At 37.9% G+C, this 27,085-nt stretch overlaps 1 protein-coding gene across 1 annotated transcript in view; it reads left to right on the top strand.

Annotated features, from left to right (window-relative positions):
• Positions 1–22,367, top strand: part of ZHX3 (zinc fingers and homeoboxes 3) — a 56,586-nt gene extending 34,219 nt beyond the window's left edge. Inside the window, exons 2-4 of the mRNA XM_039351356.1 lie at positions 337–439; positions 16,739–19,631; positions 21,626–22,367. Coding sequence (XP_039207290.1) covers positions 16,883–19,631; positions 21,626–21,636 — 2,760 coding nt within the window. The 5' untranslated portion in view covers positions 337–439; positions 16,739–16,882 and the 3' untranslated portion in view covers positions 21,637–22,367. The remainder of the gene's footprint in view (positions 1–336; positions 440–16,738; positions 19,632–21,625) is intronic.
• The last annotated feature ends 4,718 nt before the right edge of the window (positions 22,368–27,085 follow it).

The raw sequence follows: 27,085 nt of genomic DNA on the forward strand, positions 1-27,085 counted from the left end.
TGTAGGAAAAAGTTCATTCAAAGAAAACTTGAATCAATATGTATGATATAAAATGATTAACACAAATGTGACTGTGAGAAGAAATATTTGATTCTTTGCACTGATTTGCCATTTTTTCAAAAACTGATACAGAAATACAGTGACATTTGTTAAAATGGGAAACTAAATTAATTTTAAATTGATAATTACATATACATATACAACAAACTCTGATATATAACATATACATTTACAATAAACTCTGATGTTTAACTTTAAAAATAAAGAAATTGTTATTTGTCTTTGAAATAGTAATAATACTTCTTATATTAAAATGAAGTTTCTTAATGTTTTCAGGGCTGAATTTGGAATGCAGCTGACAAGACACAGAAGATCTTATGATGCCTAAAAGGAAAAAAAGAGAATTTGAAAAGTGTTAGACTGAGAAATTATTTTTCAGGTATCACATTTTTCTTTTTATTGTTTTTTATTTGATGCTTTGTTCTCTTTTTAAAATGATCATCATAATTTTGTGATAGAAACATGTATGTGGTATATAATTAATACAATGCATTTTAGCTTTTTTATTTGTGGATTTTTAAAAATGTAGTTATATTTTATTATATGTATATATTTAAGAAACATTATTACACTGATATTCTTGATGTCAATTTAGTCACTATCATGACTATAGGGGGAAGATACATTTAAACAGTTTTTTTTTTCTCCTTAGCAAAGTTAGCACTTTCTCTCCTTTTAAAGCCAAACTGGCTTTTGTCAATGGTACAACCACAGTTTTAGACTTTATCTTTCTGATAAACTCCAACATTATTCTTTTCTTAAGATAGCAACTACAAGCACTTTTCTTTCAACATCAGTAGGAGTTTTAGCAATGAGGCTATATCTCTGCACATATTGATTGCAGAGAATATTGCTTCGAACTCAAATATTTCTGGATCACAAGATGCTGCATCCTTGCTGCTCTCTGTTTTGGAAGGGACAATCAATTCTTTTTAGCCTATAAACTTTTCGTTGCTAATAGACTTTATTTAAATTACCCAAAGTATATTTTTAAGAGTAAAGCAAGGTGGTATGTGAAAAGCCTTAAATCACAAAATGTAATAAAGATAATGGCAAAATCAAAAGCAGCAATTAAAACCAGTGAGCAGCAGAGATACTCAGGGGACCCAGGATAATTTTAATTCTATTGTAGGCTAAGAGTAAATAGGACTGAAATAATAGGGCACCTGGCCACTCTCTCTCGGGGTAGGCACTTGAGTAGCCTAATATTTATTCAGGTAGGCCTGTGTCACTCTTGCTCATCATGTGTATTGCTGAACAATACGATGCCTCTGTCTTAATGCCTGTTATTTTTAGTGTTCCATAAAAATCCCAATGCTGGCATTGTTTAGTGCTTTGCCAACAAACTGATATAACTGTGACTGAAATTATTCACTTTAATTTTCTTGCTACTTGGCTCTAAACTGAGATTTTGCAGGTTGAATAAGCACAATATCTTTTTTTTAGAGAAGAAAAGTCTCCATCACTAAGTCTCAATAGAATGTTTGCACACAAACATTCATAGGTTCCATCACTGGCAGGCCTGCTTAAGTCGTTGCCTAAATCTCTAGAAAGTCATTATTAGTGTGCACAGTGCAGTCTGTTATGTTGATATAATGGTTTGACTTGGTAAAGCAGCTTCCTATTTAGAGAAAATGATTCTTAAGGAATAGCAATAATACCCGTTTCAAAATTCTGTGAGTTAAGAAGTTGAACTCAAATATCTTTAAGCATTGGATGAGCTTCTTCTAGAAGAGTATTTCTCAACCATGGCAACTTTAAGCAGTGAGTTGAAGTTCAGCATCTTAAAGTTGTGAACATTGAGAGACACATATCTAGAAAAAATGTGCTCTATTCATTCATTAGCTTGCAATGCTAATTGCCTGTACAGTACTTCTTGTACATTATTCTGAACTCAAGATTCTGAGAGATGCTTTACTTTGTCATTGCTCTTGTTACCATTTGAGATAGGGATGGGCAATTTAGCTGTAGTAAGATGGAACAATAATGTGATGGAAGGAAGTGGAAGAATTTTAGCCCTTTTTTCTGTTTTGGAAGGATTTGTTTTTAAATATTTACAGATACAGCAAATCTTTGTTAAAGATGTTAGTAGCACTTAATTTGACTTTCACTGACCTGCCAAAAGCAAAATACTTCTCTGTTATTCCCAGGAAAATTATGTGTCCTCAATTATCAGCAATGAATTTAACATTAAGGAGACTTAAACCTTTACAATAAAATGTGATATTGAAATAACTTTTTGCTTAAAATTAGTAAGCATCCATTTCCCTTAGATTTTTCAGCAAAAATTAAATGAGCTTCAAATCCAACTTAGATTTCCTGTCTTTTAAAACAATTACACCTAGATTAAGATTACTTACGTGCTTGGGTATATTTGTCTTCCCCCGATGAACTGTCCCTCATTGGCAACTTTATTTTTCTATTATGTTATCTTTTATTGTTGTTTGTCTAATAAGTTATCTGAACTCAGCCAGCTTTGACTTATTCAATGAACCATGTCAGAGCACAATATGTGAAACAGCATGGAAAGTGATAGCCGCAAAGCAAGAAATGAAGAATTTGGTAAAGTTTGTTGTTTAACTATTTCTTATTTTCTTTATTTGTATACAGCCAGTCTCCATAGGGACTCAGTGCTGAGTTTAGTTAAGAGAACTGTAAGTTTCACTTTGAGAAATAATACTTTAGATGAGCAGGTTCTGATTCTTTTCTAGCTTACTCACTTGCACATTTGTTTGTTTAGGTACACCTTCTGGATGTTTTTACCATTCGGAGAACCTCATGTAGATGCATTCTAACATTACAGGAGATTGGTGGGAGGAAGTCAGAAAAATCAATTTGATAAAACACTAATTTTTAAGTTCTTGAACAAATGAAGAAGCTAATGAGTTTCTTCTGACTTTCACATGCTGGAGAAAAATAGCCTAGTCCTGATCATCTTTCTTTTCCTTAGATTTCAGTAAATAAAAGTTAAGTAACTTTCTTATAAACACTGACACTGCATGGCCTTTATTCTTGCTGATAGTAACACAGAAGAACCCAGCTGTTCCTAATTTGGTTCTTTCCAAGCTTCCTGAGGATCTTGAAAGATGCACAGACAGTCCTCAACTTATGACCACACTTAAGCCCAAAATTTCTGTTGTTTTTTTTATAACAAGTTTTTATTGGTTTTCCAGTTTTACATTTAAGTATTTAGAAATCAGTGTAGTGATTGGGTAGTAAATAGTACAATAACAAAATCTTTAGTACATATCTCAGGTTACATCATCAAAAAATTCCTTGTCTATTTCCCTTAACATTTGCTATATCATATTTAAGCTAGTAAATTTCTAATTACAACAAGCTCAGTTAAAACATTTATCAATATATTTTTGCTTATACATATCCATGTCCTGTGTTTAAATTTTACCTAATTTTTAATTTTTAATTACAGTATTCCAGTTTAACCTTTAATATCCCTAGTATTTAAATTTCGGGTAACCCAAATTTCCTTTATTTCACTACATAAAAATAATAATATCTAAAATACACCTATTACTTACTTAAATATATTCTTATTTTATTTCATAAACATTTTCTATTTCTTATCCTAGTACATCACGACTTACTAATGGAGTATCCTTTATTGTCTCAAATCCATCGTCTGTGTTATCTGGGCTAAACAATAATTTGAAGCTATTTCCTAATAATTAATTTTCATTTCCCTTATAAATCCTCAATATTAGGCCAGTTAATCCCTTATTTTTTATTTTTTTCCAACAATAGTTAAATCTAACAATCATACTTCCCTTCAGCTCAGAATCTCCCTTAAGCCCCCCAAAATTTCTGTTGTTAAGTGAGACATTCGTTAAATGAGTTTTGCCCCACAGTTGTTAAGTGTATCTCTACAGCTGATTAGTTAGTTGTTAAGTGAATCTGGCTTCCCCATTGACTTTGCTTGTCAGAAGGTCGCAAAAGGTGATCACATGACTTTGGGACACAGCATTCATAAATATGAATCAGTTGCCAAGCATCTGAATTTTGATCACATGATCATGGGGATGTTACAAAGGGTGTAACTGAAAAACAGTCATGAGTCACTTTTTTTCAGTGCCATTGTAATGATGAATGGTCACTAAATGAATTGTTGTAAGTCAAGACTACCTGTAATTCTGTAATATCTAGAGAGTCTGTGTTAGGAAGACTTGAAATTACCCAATTGCCACAATGTATAATTTCTAGGAACGTTATAACAGCACAGGAAAGAGTTTTCTGATCCTGCTGAAGATCTGAATCATTCTGTCAGAAATGTTAAAATTTGAACTCTTTGTGACTACCTCAATATGTTCATGTTATTTTCTTGGCAGAAATGATTTTTTTCCCCATTCCAATATTTGAAGAAAATTGTGGTTTCTACAACTAGCTTACATTCACAAACCAGGAAGCGTCAGGCCCACAAATGATAGATTTCCTTTCAGCTTTATTCTTCAAAAAACAAAATGGGGACTGTCATTTACCTCTGCTCACTACCTTTGTGAAGTTTACACCTGCTGCTTGACTTGACCTCCCTTGACATTTTATATCTTGCCCCTAGAAATATTGCCAAAAGTAGAAAGAGAATCTTTTGTTAAAGCCTTGCCAGCTCCTTTCTCAGTGTGGTACATTTTGTTCTGTTATAATAATGAGCCATTTCACTGATTCAATGAACACAGAGCTGTAAACCTGCAAGTTGTGGAGGGGTGGGGAAACGTGATAAAAGGCTCTTAAGGAAAATAAAGAGGAAAATTTGACAGCTCAATGTTGTTCTTATGTTGGGTTTGATACATTTTCAACTCACTATGGCATAGAGGAACTGCAAATCGTGCATATGTTCAAAATCAAATTCAAAGTACATTAATAGGTCACCAACTAAACTTACAAATTGGATGTTTTCCACAGTTTGATATGTATGCCTTCTTGGATGGGATAAGCCAAGCTGAAATAACCTCTCAGATTATATTGCAGAGAAAGATAATATCATTTTAGAACTGGCTCAACCAAAAATATTTGCAAAAGTTACTGCAGGGGAGCGACTTTTGAATAGTCGGGAGACTTGAGGCCTGATACCACTAAGTTTTAGAGACAAAAATACACTGCTAAAGAATTCTGTTAAATGGATTTAATCAAAATGATAATTTGAAAGCAAGTTTGGTGTATTGATTAAGGTGCACCAGACTATAAACCAGGAGACTGTGAGTTCTAGTTTCATCTTAGGCACAAAGCCAACTGGATGTTCTTGGGCCAATTCTTCTCTTTCAGTGCTAGAAACAAGTAAACCACTTCTGACATCTTGTTGAGAAGACTGCAGGGACTTGTCCAGTTAGTCACCGGAAGTCAACATTGACTTGAAGGCACAAAAATAAAATAATAAAAAAATCTACCTTGATTTGAAAAATAAATGTGAATGCTATATTCACTAAGCTTCTCTTTTAGTCTAAGCCAATTAAGCATTTTTAAAACTGGATGCCATCTACAAAGCATAACTGAATATTTATTGATACCAATGTTAATTTGAAATTAATCCAGAGCCAGAATTTGCACAATGCAGTCACATGTAAATACATTTTTTCTTCTTTTCTAATAGTTCATTTGATCATTAGAATGGATCTCTTGATTTAAAGTTAGATTTCATAGAAATTTCATAGGATTTTTCTTTATTGCTATAAATTATTTCCACTCATTTTAAATATATTTAGAAGGCATTCTGGTTAGTAGTGTCTTCATGATATCAGTCATATTTGTTAGATTAGAGGCCAGAGGTAAGAAGAGTATTCAATTCCATTTCCAAATATTTAAGTTCATTGAAGTTCAGGATGGCTACTTTAAGAAATAATCCTATTACCACCACATATTATAAATAAAATCAGAGGCTAAGAAAGCTGTAGTCTCCCCTAAGTGGACTTGCCAGTCAACATAGCCACTGATGTATGCAATAAGATATCAGCATAATGAAATATGCATTCTCTCTCCTGAAATGTCATATATAATGATATAGAGCATTGGCCCCCAGTCTTTGGGGCACCAGGGACTAGTTCCAAGGAGAGAGGTTTTTCCACGGACTGGAGGGGGCGTGGTTTCGCATGCTGCCTGCATCCTGCAGATGGGACTTTGCTTGTTTGCACGGCCCAGTTTCAGCATGCCTCAGACTGGTGCCGTCCACGGACAAGGAGTTGGGTTGGAGATTCCTGATATAGAGTATAATTATGTAGTTCCTAATTCTTTTTTTGGGGGGGTGAGTGGGTGTGCAAGAAAGCTATACTTCTCTAAATTTGTTCCCTATATGAAAGACGAAGAAGATCAAGAGCAATTAATAAATCACAAATCCCAATAAGGCTTATGTGAAACATTTTCTGAAACTGAAGCTTAGAAGACATGCTAACTTATTTTTTTCCTGCAAGTTAAAATTAAGTGAAATCAAAACCAACAGCTTAATCTTTGTACTATTGACCTCCTAATGAATATAACACATGGAATGTGGCATTCCCTTGAACAAATCTGTTGATTTGATTTGATATTCCTATTTTTATAGGCTTGGTTACTCTGCTTGGAGAAAGGGCTTAAGCCTCTCTATAATAGAAATAGAAGTACTGAAACTTGAATACTAAAACATGAATACTATCATTAATGTTTGCTAAAAAGAAGTACCATTAAATGGAACTTTTACTGTAACTTTCAATTTCAATATTACATTGCTTGAAATAAGGCTAAACAATAGTGTGTCTTACATGGGAATATTGTCTGGCTTGCAAAATGGCACAAATAAGGTAAGGAGGCGTTCTCCATCGTTGTGTGTATCTGGCACAGATGTATATATTGAAAGATTAAAGAGCCTAGTCAAAGATTTTATTTAAAACATTTAAAGCTGTTTTTTCTAACTGCCAAGGCAAGGAAATAAAAATAATTTAATAAAAAATAGTGTACATGCAGCCAAAGCCACCCACCGAGCTTCATAACTGAGCTGGATTTGAACCTGGGATTTGAGCAATTCTTGTCCAGCACTCTAATCTCTATACTAAGAGGATAGGCAATGTTGTGGTCTCTTTCAGTCCTGTGTTTCTCAGATTCATTGCACTAAAGTTTAGGTAAACCAGTAGTCTCCTTTGTTGTATAGCAACTTCATATTGTCATGTTTGAATGAATCAATCCTACGTTTTAGTAACTGTAGTCTGTTGTGCTGTGAAACTGTGATATTGTTTTCAGTTGTGTAGTTCTCTTACAACTATGCAAATTCAGAAGCTCCATTTGCCTGTTAATCAAAAGCATCCAGTGATGATTGGTCTGATCAGGACACAACTCAAGTTGCAGAAGTGAGGCTGTGCCAGGTTTTTGACTGTGATTATATAACTGTTCCAGGGGAAACAGAAATGTACAAACAGTCCTTTCAATTACACTTTGATGTGTTGTCGCTGTGCTTTAGTTCAAGCTAACTTTAGGTGCAAGAGCCTAGCAAATATTAACTCTGAGGGAATAAGGTTGGGCTGTTGAAAATTTTCAGATTAAACATGCCCTTGTCTAATAATTTAACTGCATCAGTTTATGAGATATATAATTGAAATTTTCCTTTTTTTAAAAAAAAAACACCCTGATTGCATTTGAGGTCTTTTTAAAATGGGAGATTACACTGTTCCACTGAGAAATTATATCTTTGATATCAATAGAGGCATTGGATAGGGAGGATAGGAGGGAGAGGAGAGAGGGGGGAAGGAGGGATTGGTTCTTAGTTGGAAGCTTTCCAAAGTTGTTTGGGAAGCGAATGACCAATAAATTAAATAAATGGTCTGCCAGTTATAAGGAGTAGACCCCCTTAAAGTTTAGTCATAGGGTATTTGATTTTTGGCTTCATTTCAAGTTAATGGATCTTATCATATGACCATGGGGACGCTGTAATGGTTGTAAGTGTGAAAAATGGTCATAAATCACTTTTTTCAGTGCCATTGTAACTTTGAATAGTTACTAAATGAATAATTGTAAGTTGACCCTACCTGTACTGCACCAATAACTTAGAATACTGTGTCCAGTTCTGGTCACACCAATACAAAAAAAGATATTGAGATTCTAGAAACAGTCAAAGAAGAGGAGTTATACTTTAGTTTAATTGCAATTGTGATTCCTTAAATTTGGCTTCAATCTTAGAGGATTTCCAGGGGCAGTTAGGTTCCTTTTGGTTCCAAGGGGCCTTACAGGCTCTTTGCAAGCCGAATTTCAGCCATGCCGGATCGCCAAAGTATTTAGCCCCAGATCAGCTGTTTAGCGCTGGAAATGGAGGCTTTTAGTCAGCGGTGATTCCCGGGAGCGCGGCTAGGCCGGACGGCCTCTTTTCCTTACCTCGTGGCCATGAGGTCTCTTCTAGAGCAGACGGCGATCCGGATTGCAGCGGAGGCTGCGCGACTCAAACACACGTTGTCTTTGCCTTTATAGAGAAAAGGGGAGAAAAAGAATTATTTGAGCTAAGTTCCCTCAGAACCTTTCTCATTCCAGACGGGCCTAAATAGATTGGTAGTGTTTCTCCCTAGCGCATCGCCATTTTGAGAGACGAGGTCTAACAGCCGCCATTTTGATTTCAACAACAGGTATGGTCACCATTTTGAGGACTCTTGTGTACCATAGTGGTACCTTTGGGGCTGATCACATCTTATCTCAGCCTGCTGTGTCAGGCTTCTAACGGGGGGGGGGGGATTTCTCCAGCACTCCTTTGGACAATTCCCCATTTTATCAGGAGAGATAGCAAACAAAGAGGTGCATCCACCATTTTAGACTTCACTAATTGGTCACATCCATACATCACAAATTCTTTCTCTTTCTGTATTATTTCTGAGGGGGAATTAATTTAGAATCCACCTGTTCCAATTAGTTCACGGCGCTGTGCCAGCAGGGCCTAGGCAGGCAGTTCTAGTGGACTGTCTGACTGTTTGCCATTGCTATTGTTCAGAGCGCAGGAATTTCCCTCTCTGACAACCAGATCTGCATCCTGATTTCCCCCCCTTCCTGGACATCTCCTACCCAGAATATCCAGTGTGCGATGGCAGACAATGCAACTCCTCAGACATCGCAGGGCTCTGATGTTCCCCCTGCACAAAAAAAGTGCAGATCATCTAATTTGGACGTGGGGGGGGGGGGGAAGAAAAAAACCAAGACAAAGGCCCAACCCTCCAAAGAGCCCTCCAAAGCAGCTGAGCGAGAGGCCTCAAGAAGACATCAGGCGCTGGAAAGGGAATTCCCCAGAGCTCAAAGGCTCATGTCCAGTGAAGCTGAAGTGGTTCCCCCCATTTCACTGCACTGCTCCCCATTTGAGCCTCAATTCGCTCCTTCTCACGATGCCCCTAGGCATGGTCTCCTCAGGGGGAAACTGAACAGGCTGGTCCCCCTCCTTCTTCTTCTTCCACTACACAACAAGCCCCTGAAGCCACGTATACTCCCACTGCAGCTGAAGTTCGTTCTTTTTTTTTTTTTTTTTATTAAAAGTTTTATAAATTTTACAAAAAAGAAAAAAGAATACAAAACAAGAGACAACATATACAAAAAAATAAAACTAAACAATACATATATAGAAAAAAAAAACCCCCCCACCCCTCCCAAAACCCCCCCCTCCCTTCCCCCCCCTGAGCTTCCCAGAGCAGAATATAGGCTTAAAAAGTAAAAAAAAATAAAAATAAAAATTAAATTAAAAACTTTATATTTATATATATAAAAAGATTATCTATAATATATATAAAAATAAAACTTATGAAAAAACTATATAATATTTCTGTATACCCAATCTAAATTGTATAAATTTTATCCATTTATCCCAAACAGCAAAAAACTTCTCTTGCGTTTGTTGCTTTAAGAAAGCAGAGATCTTTGCCATTTCCGCCAGATAAGCTACTTTAAGAAACCATTCCTGCAATGTAGGCAAGGATTCCTTCTTCCAATATTGTCCTACTAACAGCCTAGCGGCTGTGATCAAATTTAACATCAATACAACCTCCTTTGTATCACAATCTGTAACAATACCTAACAAAAATAATTGCGGAGTAAATTTTACCCTCCTTCTAAAAATTCTCTGGATATTCCACCATACTTTGATCCAGAATGCTTTTATCTCTCTGCACGACCACCAAATATGATAATAAGTAGCATCCATACAACCACATCTCCAACATTTAGGTTGTAAGTCAGGGTACATAAAAGACATTTTTTTGTGGATCAAGGTGCCATCTATAAAACATTTTATAAAAATTCTCCCTTAAATTCTGTGCTTGTGTAAATTTGACATTTCTCACCCAAATTTTTTCCCAGGTGTCCAATGAGACTGGCTCACCAAAATTCTGCGCCCATCTTATCATACAATCTTTAATTAGTTCCGTTTCTGAATCCAATTCAACTAAAACCGCATAAATTCTCTTAATGTGGGTTTGTCTTGAATCCTTCACTTGCTTAATAAGATTTTCATCTTCTCTAAGAAAACCCACCTTACAATCCATCTTCCATCTGTCTAATAATTGCCTATATTGGAACCAAGAATAAATAAAGTTTTCTTGTGATAACTCTTCCCGTGATTTTAATTGCCAGTTTTGTCCATCCCATTTAAGTAACTGTCTGTAAGACACCATATCCATTTTAACCCCTCTTTTTATTGCTTCTATCGCATGCCCAGGTATAGCCCATAATGGTACTTTGAAATCACTTTTATAATATTTTCTCCAAATCCTAAGTAAAGAAATTCTTAAGATATGAGATTTAAAAGCCCAATCCATTTTTTTATTGAATATTAAATAGGCATGCCCCCCATAAAGTAAATCCCATCCCTCTAGATAAAGTATCTCAGAATTTGTCAAATTTACCCAATCACTGATTAGTGTTAAAACCACCGCATCATAATAGAATTTCAAATTTGGTACCTTAAGTCCACCCCTCTCACGGAAGTCTTGCATAATTTTAAACTTAACCCTTGGCTTTTTCCCTGCCCAGATAAATTTATTAAGACCCGTCTGCCACTCATTTAAATTAATCTCATTTTTCAAAATTGGTAACATTTGAAACAGAAAAAGAAACTTGGGTAAAATATTCATTTTTATCACTGCAATTCTTCCCATGAGGGATAATTGCAACTTTTCCCAGTTCTTCAAGTCCTTCTGTACCCTGACCCACAACCTTTCATAATTATTTTTAAATAATTTTACATTAGAAACAGACAACATCACCCCCAAATATTTTAACTTATTAACAATCTCAAAACCCGTCAGGTTAGTCAAAATCTGCTTCTCCTGACTAGACATATTTTTAGGTAAAATTTTAGTCTTATTTACATTAATCTTGAAACCCGAGACCAAGCCATAATGATGAATCAACTGTAATAAGTTTACTACAGAATAATCAGGTTGCGACAAAGTAACAACCAAGTCATCCGCAAAAGCTCTTAACTTATATTCTTTTTTATTAACATATATTCCTTTAACTTCCTGAGACTCTCGAATTTTGATCAATAATATTTCCAATGTTAAAACAAACAACAATGGCGATAAAGGACACCCCTGTCTATGAAGTTCGTTCTTTAGAACAACAAGACATATGGTCGGAGCAATTCCAGGCATTCATGCACCATGCGTTTGCTCAATTTATGGCTCCTCCATGGGTCAAAGGCAGGTACCACCACCTCCACCCATGCCTTTACCTCAAACAGAGCGTGCCCTGTTACCTGGCTCTGGCAATTCTGAGACATCTTCTCAGTTAGGTGAAGAGGAGTCTGTGGACCTTGAGACGGCAGACATGCCTACGTCAGAGGATGAGGAGGCGGTTCGGGATCCAGCTCCGACATCGAGTCTCTTTGATCCTTCCCTGTTCAGGTCATTGCTCATGAAGGACTGTACTACGGCCAGTCTGGCTACTGAACAGGAGCCTAAACCATCTATCTCCACTGCACAGGAGTCTAACCCCTTGTTTTCAGAACAAGTAGTGGAGGAGAAACAAATTCCTTGCCCCAATGTCTTTCGCACCACAGTGGAAAAACAGTGGTCTTCATTGGCCGCTTTGCCTTCTCCCAATAGCACGGAAAAGAAACTTTTCAATGTTTCTTCTTCATTTTCTTCCCTTCTAGAGTTGCCTACGGTGGATACTCCTTTAACTTCATTGTTCTCTACATCCACAATTCCGGGAGATATGGCAGAGGCCCTAAAGGCAGAGGACAAGAGGTTTGAGTTTTCTCTCCGCAGAGATCACCAGGCCTCGGCATGGGCAATTAAGGCGGCAACGTCCTCGCCTTTTTTGCAAGGGCATCCATCATGTGGCTCCGCGAACTACAGGCCCTGATTCCTCCTGACCAGGTGCATGCACACAAGATGTTGGGAAAACTAGTTGCTGCGTCAGAATATATGGCAGACGCATCTCTCCACTCTGCCAGGTACTCCGCCAGGTCCATTGCAGCCACTGTCTCATCTCGAAGACTGCTGTGGTTAAAACAGTGGCGGGCCAATTTAAAATCCAAGTGGTGTATATTGACAGCCACGTACAGTGGAACACATCTCTTCGGTCCAGTTCTTGAGCCGTACCTTATAGAGGGAAAGGATAAGCGCAAAATTCTTGCATGCCCCTCTAAGAGGCTGGATAGAAGGCCCCAACAGGAATTCCGCAGACAGACATTTCGGGCGGGAGGCTCCTGGGAGTGGAGGCAGCCCTTTCAGATCAGGCAGTCCTGGGATTGGCCCAGAGGTTCTCAATCCTTTTCCCCTAGACAGGATCTACAGCAGGACTGCCATAATCCTGGAACCAAGGGACAATTCCAGTCCAAACATCCCTTTCGGGGGTCAGGGGGCCATTCTTACAGGCGGACCAAGTGACACCAAGATGGACCCTCCTATAGGCGGTTGCTTATCACTGTTCAGCGACATTTGGGAGGTCACCACCAACGTCTCTTGGGTAAGGGAGACCATAAGATACGGTCTCCCCCTAGAATTTTTCTCAAAACCTCCAGACCGCTTTATACAGTGTCCCACCTCAAGAAATGCAACCAAGGCCGAGTTGGTATCCACGGCCATCTCCCATCTGCTAGAGATAGAAGCTATAGAACCAGTGCCTCTGGAACAGAGAGGAAGAGGATTTTATTCCATTCTGTTCGTGGTTCCCAAAGCCTTGGAGGGCTGAAGGGCCATATTGGATTTAAAGGGCCTAAACTACTTCCTAACCTACAGGAGGTTCAAGAGGCAGACCCTCAAATCCATTCTAGCCGGTATCAGGAAAGGGGATTTCCTCTCCTCCATAGACCTGACGGAGGCATACCTTCACATCCCCATCCTCCCAGAACACTGCAGGTTCCTCCGGTTTTGTTACGCGCACCGGCATTATCAGTACAGGGCTTTACCCTTCGGCCTTTCTTCAGCCCCTCAGGTATTCACAAAGATATTGGCAGTCTTAGCAGCCCATCTCAGGTTAATTCCGGTGCGCATACAATGTTATCTGGATGATATAATTATCCAATCCAGTTCCTTCTATCCACCCAATCAGACCTAAAACTCACAATTAATACTCTTCAAGAGCACGGATTTTTCGTGAATTTCAAGAAGAGTCACACAACACCCTCAACTCGCCTCCTTTACCTAGGAGCAATAATAGATTCAAATCTTTGCAGGGTTTACCTCTCTCAGGATCGCAGAATCAGTATCAGGTCACTCGTTCACCGGGTCCGGAGAGAGAAGGTAGTTCCACTGGTACAGCTGTTCTCAGCTGTTGGGAAAAATGGTCTCCTGTCTGGGAATTGTTCCGTGGGCCAGACTACATTCCAGAAGTCTCCAGTGGTTCCTCCTCCCGTTCCAGAAGTGGAATGTGAGTGTATCCACAAGGAGGGTGAGAGTCCCACACCACACACTGTCATCTCTTCTGTGATGGACGTCATCCGCAATGAACAAGAGATCCCTTTTCAAGGAGCCTTCCAGGCTTACCTTGACTATGGATGCCAGCCTGTTCGGCTGGGGCGCTCACCTACAGACTCACATAGCACAGGGCCAATGGTCCCAGTCAGATTTAGCCCACAACATAAATTAGCTCGAACTCAGAGCAATCCATTTAGCACTGCATCAATTTTCCCCCCTCGTGGTGGGAAAGCATGTTCTAATACTGACGGACAACGTGGCAGCCAAGGCACATGTCAACAGGCAGGGAGGGACCCGGTCATGGTCTCTCATGTTAGAGGCCCTGGACCTGGATCTGTGGGCAGAGGCCAATCTGGAATCTATCAGTGCGGAACACATTTCTGTGGAAGCGAATCGACAAGCCGATTCACTGAGCAGGGTCACGGTCAATCTCTCAGAGTGGCGCCTGGACCCGTCCCTGTTCAGGGATATCTCGGTCAGATTCAGACAACTGCAAGTGGATCTGTTTGCCTCCCTGACAAACTCTCAGCTACCCAGGTACTTTACCAGGTTCCCATCACCGGGGGAGGAGGGAACAGATGCCCTCCGCAGCAAATGGCTCAGGGGACTCCTTTACGCATTTCCTCCTCTTCCCCTGATACAGCAACCATCCACAAACTTCTTCAAGAACAGGCGGAAGTCATCTTAGTTGTCCCACACTGGCCAAGGCGACCGTGGTTTGCTGACCTTGTGGATTGCATCGGACTTCGTCATGGATGCTTCGCCTCGTCAAAACTGGGAAGGCACCGCCAAAGGGAGGCGTGGCTAAAGTTCTGACTTAGTCTCAATTGAGCAGGAAGGCTGAGATTACTGAGATTAAAGTGGGATACTTTAACCTGGCATCATTCCCCTGATATCTGAAATAGATTGAGTACTAGCAGCCTATACACTTTACCTTTGCCTTATTGGAAAAGGAAGAAAAAAAACAAAAAAAAAAATTATATAGTGCCGTCTTGTGGCACAAAGAAATCAGCCTCCCTTTTATTAACAATCTCATAAAATATAGAAAAAATTAACTGCAATTTTTTTTTGAAAAGGGGAAAACAGAAAAGTAAACGTTCTTTTAAAAAAAAAAACTTTAGCCATGTGCAGAACAATAGCATGGAGGAAATAAAAACAGGGCATAGACAAGGTCATAGACAAAAGTTACCCCATTCCTATAAGAGTGGCAAAGTCATTTATATTCCATTGGGATTGTTTGAAGTCCTAATTTTTGGGTAATTGTAGTTTGGGTGGAAATCTAAACAGCAATTTCTACTGTTTGTTTACCCTTTGTTTTCTTGATAGATTGAAAGTTCTGTGTGGGCATTCCCTTTTCATATTTAACAATTGCACTGGTTCAGCCATCCCTTCATCCTAGTTAAAAGTGTGTTTGGTAAGGCAATATTTGTAGGCTCCTGTTATGTATATGCAAATTCTCCCAGTGATGTGAACATGTGAACAATGAGGCTTCAGCACAGGGAAAAGAAGAGCTTTGCATTAGTGCCTTTGTATTATATTCATTTCCTTTTAACGCTCATTAGACCCTCTAAAATAACATTGTATTATTGTTGTTGTTGTTGAAGAAGAAAACAAGAGAAAACTGGCATGCTGCGAAGCAAATCATCTGCCTCTAGTGATTTTTATTTTCAGGAATGTCCATAACTTTAGCCATGTGCAGAACAATGGCATGGAGGAAATAAAAACAGGGCATAGACAAGGTCATAGACAAGAGAATTGCCAATGGAAAAAAAATACAATTCTGAGTAGACTATGAAATGATATTGGACAATTACTTAAGACACACAATTGCTAAGCATCCATCAGGGAAATACATATGAGGGATATTGGAGACATAAAACTTACTCATATGTGTTTTCAATTAAAATTAATCTTATGCAATATTTCTAGCTCAAACTTAATCCATATTCCTTGGAAATAAACAGATTCTTGAAGTAAACATTTCTTGCTAGCCTTTCTGCATCTTTCAGATTCGTGTAGATTGAAACTTAATTAGTGTAATATTTCTTAGTTCCATTCCTAGCCCTGGTACATGGCTTCTTTCTTGGATTTTAAAGGTAAAGGTTTTCCTCTACAGAAGGGATGGGAGCTGGGGGCTGAAGGAATCTCTTTTTGATATGTGCCAAGATAAGCATCCTTCCCTCCAGAATGGCAGTGTCCTGATAGGAATCTATCTGACAAAGAGGTTCTTATTGGAGGCAGAGGAATGTGCTTTGAGGAAGTTTGTGGTCTATGGGGACATGCATCTGATAGTCTAGACCAGGGGTTCTCAACTTTGGCAACTTTAAGACTTGTGGACTTCAATTCTGGGAGTTGAAGTCCACAAGTCTTAAAGTTGCCAAGGTTGAGAACCCCTGGTCTAGACTACTTAAGCACAACAAGAGCCAACAGTATAATGTTCTAAAGATAACATATTGGGTCGTACTTCTTTTACTAAAGTGTAGCATGGGTAGAAATCAATTTCCTTTTAGATGTTAGATTACTACTGATAATGCTGCCTGGGGTTGTTGAGGACAGAAGGTCAAACAAAGTTTAAAAGATTACTGAATGCTGATGTACAAACAGTGCCTACAAACTAGAGTGTTGCTCGTGGAAAATGCTAGGGCATCATCATTTGCATTTAGTTTGACAATTTATTTTGTATTTGGTCCTGATTTGAATTCTAGAAAAGCAACTTGATTCAGTATCTTCTTATATGATTGAGAAATAAAAGCTGTATGATTATACTTGTATAAGGATTTCACAGTCTTTGATTAACATACTGTTCCTTTGTTTTTTAGATTCAATGGCAGACCCAAGAGGTTGTTCCAGTTCTTGACATACCTATATCTGGGATCATGGATTTGCTCAAATTTACCCTGCAAACTTTATTCAAAAAATAATATTTGCCTCTTACGATTTGATTGTATTCACTGGTTGCAACAATGGCCAGCAAAAGGAAATCTACAACTCCTTGCATGATACCAGCAAAAATATTGGCACCACAGAAATCCACTTCTGTTGGAGTAAATCATGAAGGAACTCATCAAACATTTGTTCCCAGTACTTTGCCTAATTGTGATACCACTGTTATTAATCACGGTTGTGGGACCTTGTCCAATGGACACAATGGAATTATAGACAGCACTTCTTATAGATGTACAGGTTGCAATTTCTCTACTCAAGAAATTAATCAGTTCCTTAGTCACCTTGATTCTGACCACATAGACTTTAGTAAAGACCCTTCCTTTTTGTGTGTGAAATGCAATTTCTTGGTAAAGAGCCATGATGATCTTTCTCATCACAATGCAGAGCACCATGTTGGAGAAACAAACTTAATCTGGAATGTAGTGAAACAAGCTAACCACATGATTGTGGAACAGACTACTGGAAATATCACCAGTGGTACTCAGGACCACTTAGGGGATATTCCTGAGGAAAGTCAGGATAGTCAAGCTGAAATTATTATTACCAAAACGCCCATTATGAAGATAATGAAAACAAAACCAGAAGTTAAAAAAATCCACACACTGAAAGAAAATATATCTAGTAAATCAATCAGGGATGTAGAGACAAAAGGTGAACTGTCATTTACCAATGGATCAGTGCCGGTTAGCCAATCTATCAAATCAACCTCTGTGGTCAATGGGTCAGTAGTTGGAAATGTACCTGTTTTACAAGCAGGCATAACCCAACTTGTGCAACTGCAACAGCAAGCACAAGTTCACCAGCACCTGCCAACATCAAAATCCCTCCCTAAAGTAATGATTCCCTTGAGTAGTATTCCAACTTACAATGCAGCAATGGATTCTAACAGTTTTCTTAAAAACTCTTTTCATAAGTTTCCTTACCCTACCAAAGCTGAACTTTGCTACTTGACTGTTGTGACCAAGTATCCAGAGGAGCAGCTGAAAATTTGGTTTACAGCCCAGAGGTTGAAACAGGGTATTAGCTGGTCACCTGAGGAGATAGAAGATGCACGGAAAAAAATGTTTAACACTGTGATTCAGTCTGTTCCCCAATCCACTATTACAGTGTTGAATACACCTTTAGTTGCAAGTCCTAGTAGTGTTCATCATCTCATTCAGGCCAGTTTGCCTGGTCATTCAGTTGGAAAGCCTGAAGGAGCAAGTGGTATGCTGGTCACCCAACCAATAATAACTAATGGACTTCAGGGAACAACTTCATCTCATGCAATAGCTGTAAACTCCATTCCAAAGACCCAGATAGCTAAGCCTCCAACCACTGTGTCAGTTTCCAGTATTGCATCAACTGTGAAGGTAGGTAGTGCTGCTCAATCACAATTTTCTGCTTGCCCAAACATCTCTTCACAAGCATTCTTAGATCCTAACTTATTAAAAAATAAGAAGTCTTATGAACAGTTGTCTGCACTGAAAGATAGTTTCTGTAAGAATCAGTTCCCTGGCCAAACTGAAGTTGAGCGTCTGACAAAAATGACAGGACTTAGCATCAGGGATGTTCGAAAGTGGTTTAGTGATAGGAGGTATCACTATAGAAATATAAGAGGCAACAAATATGTGCTTGGTGGGGATAGCACAATAATAATAGACTCTGTACCCGAAATTACCTTTACCACTTTGCCAAAAACAACCACAGAGTTAACTTCCACATCAGCAGCAACACCTGTTCACACACCAGCACGTCGGCAATCCTGGCATCAGACCCCTGATTTCTCCACTGCAAAATATAAGGAGAGGGCCCCAGAACAACTCAGAGCTTTGGAAAGCAGCTTTGCACAAAATCCCTTTCCTTTAGAGGAGGAAGTAGACCGTCTGAGAAGCGAAACTAAAATGACAAGGAGGGAGATTGACAGCTGGTTCTCAGAGCAAAGGAAAAGACAAGTGGACAAAGAAAGAACACGACCAGCAGATGAGGATGCTGAGGAAGAGTCCATAGAAGAGGAGGAGGATTTGGATGACTTCAGAGCGTCAAGTGAAAATGGTTCCCTGGATGAAGCTGGGAGTTCTCAAATACCAGGTGAACGTAAAGTGACCCCAATAAAAATCAACCTTAGAAACTTTAAGGTGACAGAATCAGAAGGGAAAAGTGAGTTGGCAGCTTCGGGTGCCCAAGCAACAAAAGAGAATTCTCCTAGCAGGGCACAGAAACCCAGGCTCAGCTTTAAAAAGACTGCTCAGCAGAGGCATTTGCTTAAGCAATTGTTTATAAAGACACAACGTCCTACTAATGAACAGTATGACCAAATATGTTGTCAGACTGGACTTCCCAGGGTTGAAGTAATTCGCTGGTTTGGAGACAGCCGCTATGGTTTAAAAAATGGAAATCTGAGGTGGTATGAAAACTACAAAAAAGGTATTTTCCCCAAAGGCCTATCAATTTCCAGCGAGGTCAGCCAGGAAGTCCTCCATGACTATTTTCAAAAGAACAAGGTTCTATATGAAGATGATCTCCAAGAACTCTGTGAAAGAACTCAGATGACCACCTCGCAGGTTAAATTGTGGTTTGCTGAAAGGCTAGGGGAAGAAAGCAAAGGATCTGATGCAGGCAGTGATAGTCAGTCCCCAAGTGTTGGTGATCCAGCCAATAGTCAAAAGGAAACTTACGATACTTTTTCTGAAGTTTCTGAGAACAGCGAATCTTGGGAACCTGGAGGTCAAGATGGAAGCTCAGAATTTGGAGATACTGAAAGTCATCTGCCTGCAATACATTCTGGTGAGTGATTTTGCATTTTTTCATTAATGTTTTTGTTAACTTTTTTTGGCCTTATTTTTTGTTAAACTACTATATAAGAAATGTATTTAAACAAAACAGTGGGAAAATGAACAAAAATAATACTATTAGATAATTTGCTGCTCCTTTTTAAAAAAGGATGAATAGGAAAGAGGAATGAGAACAGGATCCTAAGCTATCTTAAGACATTGCTTTTTTTATATGGTTTATAGTTATTTTCTGTCATGCTGAATGGAGACCAATAAAAGTTACCCTATAAGAGTGACAAAGTCATTTGTGTTCCATTGGGATTGTTTGAAGTCCTAATTTTTGGGTAATTATAGTTTGGGTGGAAATCTAAACAGCAATTTCTACTGTTTGTTTACCCTTTGTTTTCTTGATAGATTGAAAGTTCTGTGTGGGCATTCCCTTTTCATATTTAACAATTGCACTGGTTCAGCCATCCCTTCATCCTAGTTAAAAGTGTGTTTGGTAAGGCAATATTTGTAGGCTCCTGTTATGTATATGCAAATTCTCCCAGTGATGTGAACATGTGAACAATGAGGCTTCAGCACAGGGGAAAGAAGAGCTTTGCATTAGTGCCTTTGTATTATATTCATTTCCTTTTAACGCTCATTAGACCCTCTAAAACAGTGGTTCTCAACCTTTCTAATGCCGTGACCCCATAATACAGTTCCCCATGTTGTGGTGACCCCCAAGTGGGTGTGGCCACCAATAAAAGGGAGTAGGACAGCTAGGGAAAAGGGAAAAAAATGGTGGACAGCGTGGTTTGGCGACCCCCCGTGAAATGGTCGTTCGACCCCAAATGGGGTCCCGACCCACAGGTTGAGAACCACTGCTCTAAAATAACATTGTTTATTATTATTATTATTATTTTGAAGAAAACAAGAGAAAACTGGTATGCTGCGAAGCAAATCATCTGCCTCTAGTGATTTTTATTTCCAAGAATGCCCATTACGCTTTCTTAGAAAATAAAAAAGTTTGGTAAGAACAGCACAGGACCTGGAAATGTACCAGCTTCTCCTCCAAAAAGACAAAAGCAAACTTTGAGCATCTTCAGGAAGGGAAGAATGGATGTCAGGCAACAAAATTATTAGTTTGTCTTTTGAAAAAAATGTCTTTAACTGATCAGGTCCGCAGTGACAGGCACTTTTAGTCCATATTATGCTTTCAGCGTGTGAAATGTGTCTATTGGCCCCCAGTAGGATGGAGAATCCTATTCTGTATCTCTCTCCTTGAATGGTTGTTTGGGAGGGTCGGGAAAACTCTGGGGATTAGTTGCAGTTTTCCATATGATTGCTGATGTGACAGGAGTGTCTGAATAGAGACTATATAAAATCAGTAAATACTGTCTGTAGATCATTTGATCCTTAATCTTTAATTTGTATATTCCAATTTGTAATAGCACTTTCTAACAACAATTGAAGTTTCAACTATAGGCGAGACAATAAAAAGAGAAGAGAAAGAGAGAATCTGGGTGACATGAATATGAGTGGTTGAATAGTTAGAGAATTCAGTTAGAGATGTAATAACAAAGATGGGTTTTAAGGTAAATCTTGTTGGATAGAAAGAGGACTGCATATAATTCAGTACTGAATTATGGAATTAGAATTGTATAGGATTTAGGATCTGAATTTGAAATAAACAAAGTAGAAATGATCCAATAGTTAAGAGAACCGCAAATTTTTAGGGTTTGAAGATGGAAACGTGAGAAGCAAAAATCAAGCAGGGATTAAAATGCACACACACAGAGACAAGTTTAGAAACACAGCTGAGAAAAAATAATTTTTAACCACCCCTTCCATAATATGAGGTCTTGGTTTTAAAGCACAATTTTCCATAAACACTCTCCTTTTTCTCAGAGCAGTTGAGGTCATGGTGACTTTTTTCCCCCAGTTGTCTCTCTTGGCCCCTTTGCTTGCTAATTCATCCAATACTGTAGAACATATTGTGACACATGTATATGTTGCTTTCAGAAATGGACTGAACCACCACTGCCTTCGCTTGAACAATCGGGCAACTTTGCAAAAACCTAGCAGCTGTGGGTCACTCTGAATCTTTGTTGAAGATTGTAATGCCAAGATGTTCTTTTCGTGAAGCACAATTTGAATTTGGAGGTCGCAGGGAAGACATCAATAGAGAAAACTGTAAGGTTCGGGTTGTGGGAAGTCTAGTATTCTGTTTTATGATTTAGGAGAGTGTTCACCAGATATTCACCTTCAGGCTTCAATTAGTGGACACTGTCTTTTGAACTTCATATTCATATGGAACCAGCTTGTTAATGCCAACAACCAGCCTCTCTGCATTGAATCATGCATCTGAAAAATTGTGTTAAACGTTCTTTTTTTATAGAAATGAGCTATCATTTGTACAACATATTCTAAATATTTTCAGTGTTTGTTCTCTGAATGCTCCATCTTTGCATTTACTGTATTCTCTTTACATTTTAATCTCTAGATTTTGCAGATTTTGAAACTACAGTAAAAACCTTGATCTAACAGGCCTTTTGAGCATAAACAGTGGCTGTTGATACCTGAATTGTTGTAATTTGTGGTGATGGTTGGTACCTAATTTGTCATTTAGGTAATCTGCGGTATTGGAAATGATGTAAATGCAATCATTTGCAGCAAAATCACCATTCTGAAGGATTGAAACCACTTTCCATTGTGTGTAAAACCTATCAAACTGAGAGCGATTGAACTGAAGATTTGCTATACAGGTTGCAGTCTACAGTAGTGGCCAAAATTGTGGAAACCTTTTGGGAAAAGTGTACATTTGAGGTTTGATGGCTAATGATACCACTTGTTTGGAGTAGTACCATAAAATTATATATCAATGGAAAGATAGTTTAATCAAGAATGTAATGCAATAACTTTTATGAAGGATTTGCTATTAAAATAGCAGTTATAAAGAAGAAAAGTGAAACACGTAGAAAAACAAGATATACAAAAATTATCACCATAGAAAAAAATGAGATATACAAAAATTATCACCATAGAAAAAACGGGATATACAAAAATTATCACTATGTCAGTTAATACTTAGTTGGGTAACCTTTAGCATGAATTACAGCCTTACAACATTTTCCCATGGAGTGAACCAAGTCATTTAGTTCTGCAGCTATTATAATGTGAAACCAAGATTGAATGATTGCTTCTGTTAATTGGGTTTTATTGCTGGGTCGCTTCTGACTAACAAGTTTCTTTAGCCAGTGCCATAGATTTTCAATTGGTTTAAGGTCTGAGCTATTCCCAGGCCATTCCAGCAGTGGAATATGATTATCTTGAAACCACCTTTTGCACACAGCAGCAACATGACATGGAGCTGAATCCTGTTGAAATATAAATGCTTCATTGTCTTGGAAAAGATCATGTGCGGAAGGCTTCAGTTTGGGCTCAAGTCTTTCATTAATGTAGTTTTGGCCATTTATATTCCCATTAATCACACAAATTATGCCCACACCTTTTGATGTCATACAACCCCAGATCATAACACTGACTGGGTGTTTCATGGTACATGTAATGCAATCAGGATGCAAATCTTCTCCGATTCTTCTCCTTATGTATTTTATGCCATCACTACCAAACAGGAAGATCTTGGTCTCATCACTCCAAATAAACACTGTCCCATTGTTCCTTTGTCCAGGTAACATGGTTTTAGCCCAGTTTAGTCTTTTCAACCTTTGTTTGAGAGATAAAAGTGGTTTTTTTCGTGGAATTCTAGATTTTAGGCCAAATTCCTGCAGTCTGTGCTGAACAGTCCTTGCATTCAACTTCACATTGCATTGCGCCATTTCATCTTGTATACACCCAGATTATTTTCTTCTGTCACATAGGCACAGTCTCTTAATTCTTCTACCATCACTTGCTGTTGTGCACCTTTTCCTGCCTTTACCAGTGTGGTTTTGTAGTGACCGAGTCTCCTTATACCACTTCAAAAACTTAGAAATGCCACCTTTGGTTAAGTTTCCACCAATTTTTCTTCTAATTTCTTTGCAACTGTAGCCTTGTTCACTTAATAATACTATTTTACATCGCTTTCTGGGCAACCAGTCAACTCTTTGCACTATGACTTTAATTTTATTACATTTTACACGTTCACTAAATGAAAGAACACAAAAAAAAACCCCAACCAACTTGATACGATCACATAACCACTGACAAATGTCTTCCTCTCAGCTTCAATACATGACATCAATAACTGAATCCTACTGTGATCAAATTGGCTCATTGCCAAAACAAGATGACATCTGATTGGCTCTCTAAACACTCATGCTCATTGGCTACAATCAGATGAAGGAAAGCTACCTGATATCAACCTAAGCAAGTTGTGTTTCCTTTTTCTGGTTACGTGGCTATAACTTTTCATAGAATACAGATAATTGAACAAACTTTGTTGCATTACATTTTTGATTAAATTATCTTTCCACTGATATATAATTTTATGGTACTACTCCCAAAAAAGTGGTGTCATTAGCCATCAAACCTCAAATGTACACTTTTCCCAAAAGGTTTCCACAATTTTGGCCACTACTGTATCCTCACTTCTCTAAGAGTAAATCCCAAAAAAATCAGTGCAGCTTTCTTACATACAGTGGTGTTATATATGTCACTAGACAATCTGTGACCTATTGTGTCATCCTTTGCAAGAAAGGTGATACAGCCTTGTATGACCAGAATAAGCATTAAAATTTAGGTTGACCATATATTTTTTACCCCAGTGCTAGATAGCTAGATGATCATTTAAGAAGAAGATAGTAAAATAATTGTAGTTTCAAATGAACTTCAATAAATCAATATTTACTTACCTAAACAGATAGTCATAATGACCACAGGAGGACAAAAAAACAGGGATCTCAGGAAAAACTTTTGACTTCATTCCATCTTCCCCATCGACTTTGCTTTGGGAAGCTGGCAGAAAGTCAGAAATCATGATCAAATGATGCAGGGATTCTGCAATAACTTTGTGAATAAAACGGTCTGAAATCATGGACATTTCAATTCCACAGGAATAAAGGCGTCTGCATTATTTTACACATTCTTTAATTTAGGTACCTTGATTTAAAAACTTGTATAATGCACGATTTGGGCTAACTTGAGTGTACAGACAAAGAGATAAATGCAATGAGAGTTTTACTAGTGTACAGATAGGGAAGGCTCTGGTAAATAGTATTTCTAATTTTGTGCATAAAATTACAAAATGAAATTGGGTACTATAACAATCTTCACCAAATTTCATGTGCATAGAAGCAAATGAATGCTTCTTTTAATGCATTCCAGAAACCAAAACGATTGAAATTTAGGTCTTTTGTGTGTGTGAGAGAGAAAACAACACATCATAAAAATAAAAACACCCTTGTGGACGTCATCTATTAGCAGATGTTCATTAACCATGAGCCCTGTAAGATTTTCTGATTTGAAAAGGCACCCTTTAATCCCCAAATTTAGTTATTAACTTTGTTGAGTTTTCAGGATTGTAAGTGCTAAACTGTGCCTGTTTTATTATTAATTGCAAATACATTTACTAATTTTATCAATACTGTAACAGAAAAATATAACCCCCTCAAATAGCTGTGATCAGGAAGGCATTTAGTTTGCAGTTTACACAATTTCTTTTTTTTACACATAGATCAGAATTGTATTGGATTCCAGCACTTTGCATCACAAAAGTACACTGTCTATATTTTTAACCTTTACTGCTTTTTCTAGCTATTCATAAGCTAGAAAAAAACCTGAAAAGCTTCAAGCTTTGCTAAGTTCATAATACACTCAAACATATATACCTGTAATGGGCATGCATTTTTGTCTTCACTATTCATTATTTTGGAAAAATACTACTAAGTTATTTTAATAATGTGGAAAGTTAGAATATAACATGCTAGGGCTAATTACTGTTGGTAGGAAATGTTTTAGATGGTTCATTTGGTGGCATTACATTTTCCCAGAGTTCTATTGGGTAGAGCCTGGAAAACTTGCTTTTGGTCAGATCTATCTCCTGATGGTCTTCCAAAGGCAGTGTGAGATACCAACTCTCATGCTGGGGTTGTATTTGGGATTGAATCTTGTCTGTTTTTTCCCAAAAGGTTAACTTGCCTTAAATCGACTTCTACAAACCCTGGAAACATTCTAAATATATGTTCAAATTCCAGATTTCCCTGGCCAGCATGACCAGTGCTGAGAATTCTGGGAGTTGTAATCCACTTATTTGAGTCTAGGGTAGTTTTTCCCAGTTTGGTACTATTGGTTGGAGAAGAGGTGAGTTCTAATACAACCTATTTGGGGGGGCATCAGATGGGAAAAGGTTCTCGTATTTGTCTTTTTTAGAATTTTTCTCAAGAAGCCTTAGGATATGTTATGCAAACCTACATGTGTACAATATATTATTGGCCACTGAGTTCAGTTTAGCAAGGGACTGTCAGGATGGAAATAAGTATGCTAAAACTTATTTAAAATTTGTAATATGCCACCATTGATGCTGCAAAACCAGAAAGTGTGCATGTATGCACATACACTGTTTCAGGTATAAAAACTTTATATTCTTCCATGTTTGATGTCACTTCTCCTAATCTGTCTTTCAAGGGAAAAAAAATGATTTGTTCAAATGCATTTTAATTTGGCTTTCTTTAATTGCATAGATAAATCCATATGCTGAAATAAGAATATAATTGTAGCTCTCCTCCATACCATGTTTAAAAGCTATCCATGGCTCACAAATGTCTTTCTAGAAAGGCGACTTGTAATCTGACATTTATTCTTGAGGGAACCAAACTAGCATGCACATATTTGAGAACAAAGAATTTGGCTTCTAAGACTGTGGGAAGGCTCCAGAAGATTTCTTGTATTGCAGGAATGCCAAGATCTACCTGTTACTTCTATTGGCTTTTTTCAAAATACGTGTTACTTGTAAAATTGAAAACAACTTTGCTCAGAGCAAGTTAGCCTGGTTAATGGATAGGAGCCAGAATAGTAGGAGGTGAGACCCAGTTTGGTTTTACAGGAAAGCCATCAGAGAACAACTACAGACATTTGTGAGCTATTTCCACTGGAATGACAACAGAGCTGCAGTTTCCAAATGAAAAAGCAATGTTGGTAGTTCAGTGGAATTGATAGGGGAGCAGTTCTCTTTTTTCTCTCCAAACATGCTAGTTTGTTTTCAATATGTACAAAGTAAATACATATATTCAATTAGTTTATTCATAGGATCCATATAAAATCATACATATACAGATGACTGTGTAATTGGGAAATCCACTCAACTCTTTGAGGATGCATTTAGGATGCATTTAAAGCATTGCAAGCATGTTCAAATTAGCTATCTCTAGATTTTATTCAAGGCAGCATGGTGCTCAACCAGGTTTATTTGGAAAACAAGAGTCATTGATATTGGAGCAACTCAATTTCTCATGTTGGTTGGATCAAAGCGGCCAGGCTTTGTGG

The sequence above is a fragment of the Crotalus tigris genome, unplaced genomic scaffold (genome assembly GCF_016545835.1).
Source record: "Crotalus tigris isolate CLP2741 ecotype Arizona unplaced genomic scaffold, ASM1654583v1 scf7180000018371.15429387391:27106975, whole genome shotgun sequence".
NCBI lineage: Eukaryota > Metazoa > Chordata > Lepidosauria > Squamata > Viperidae > Crotalus > Crotalus tigris.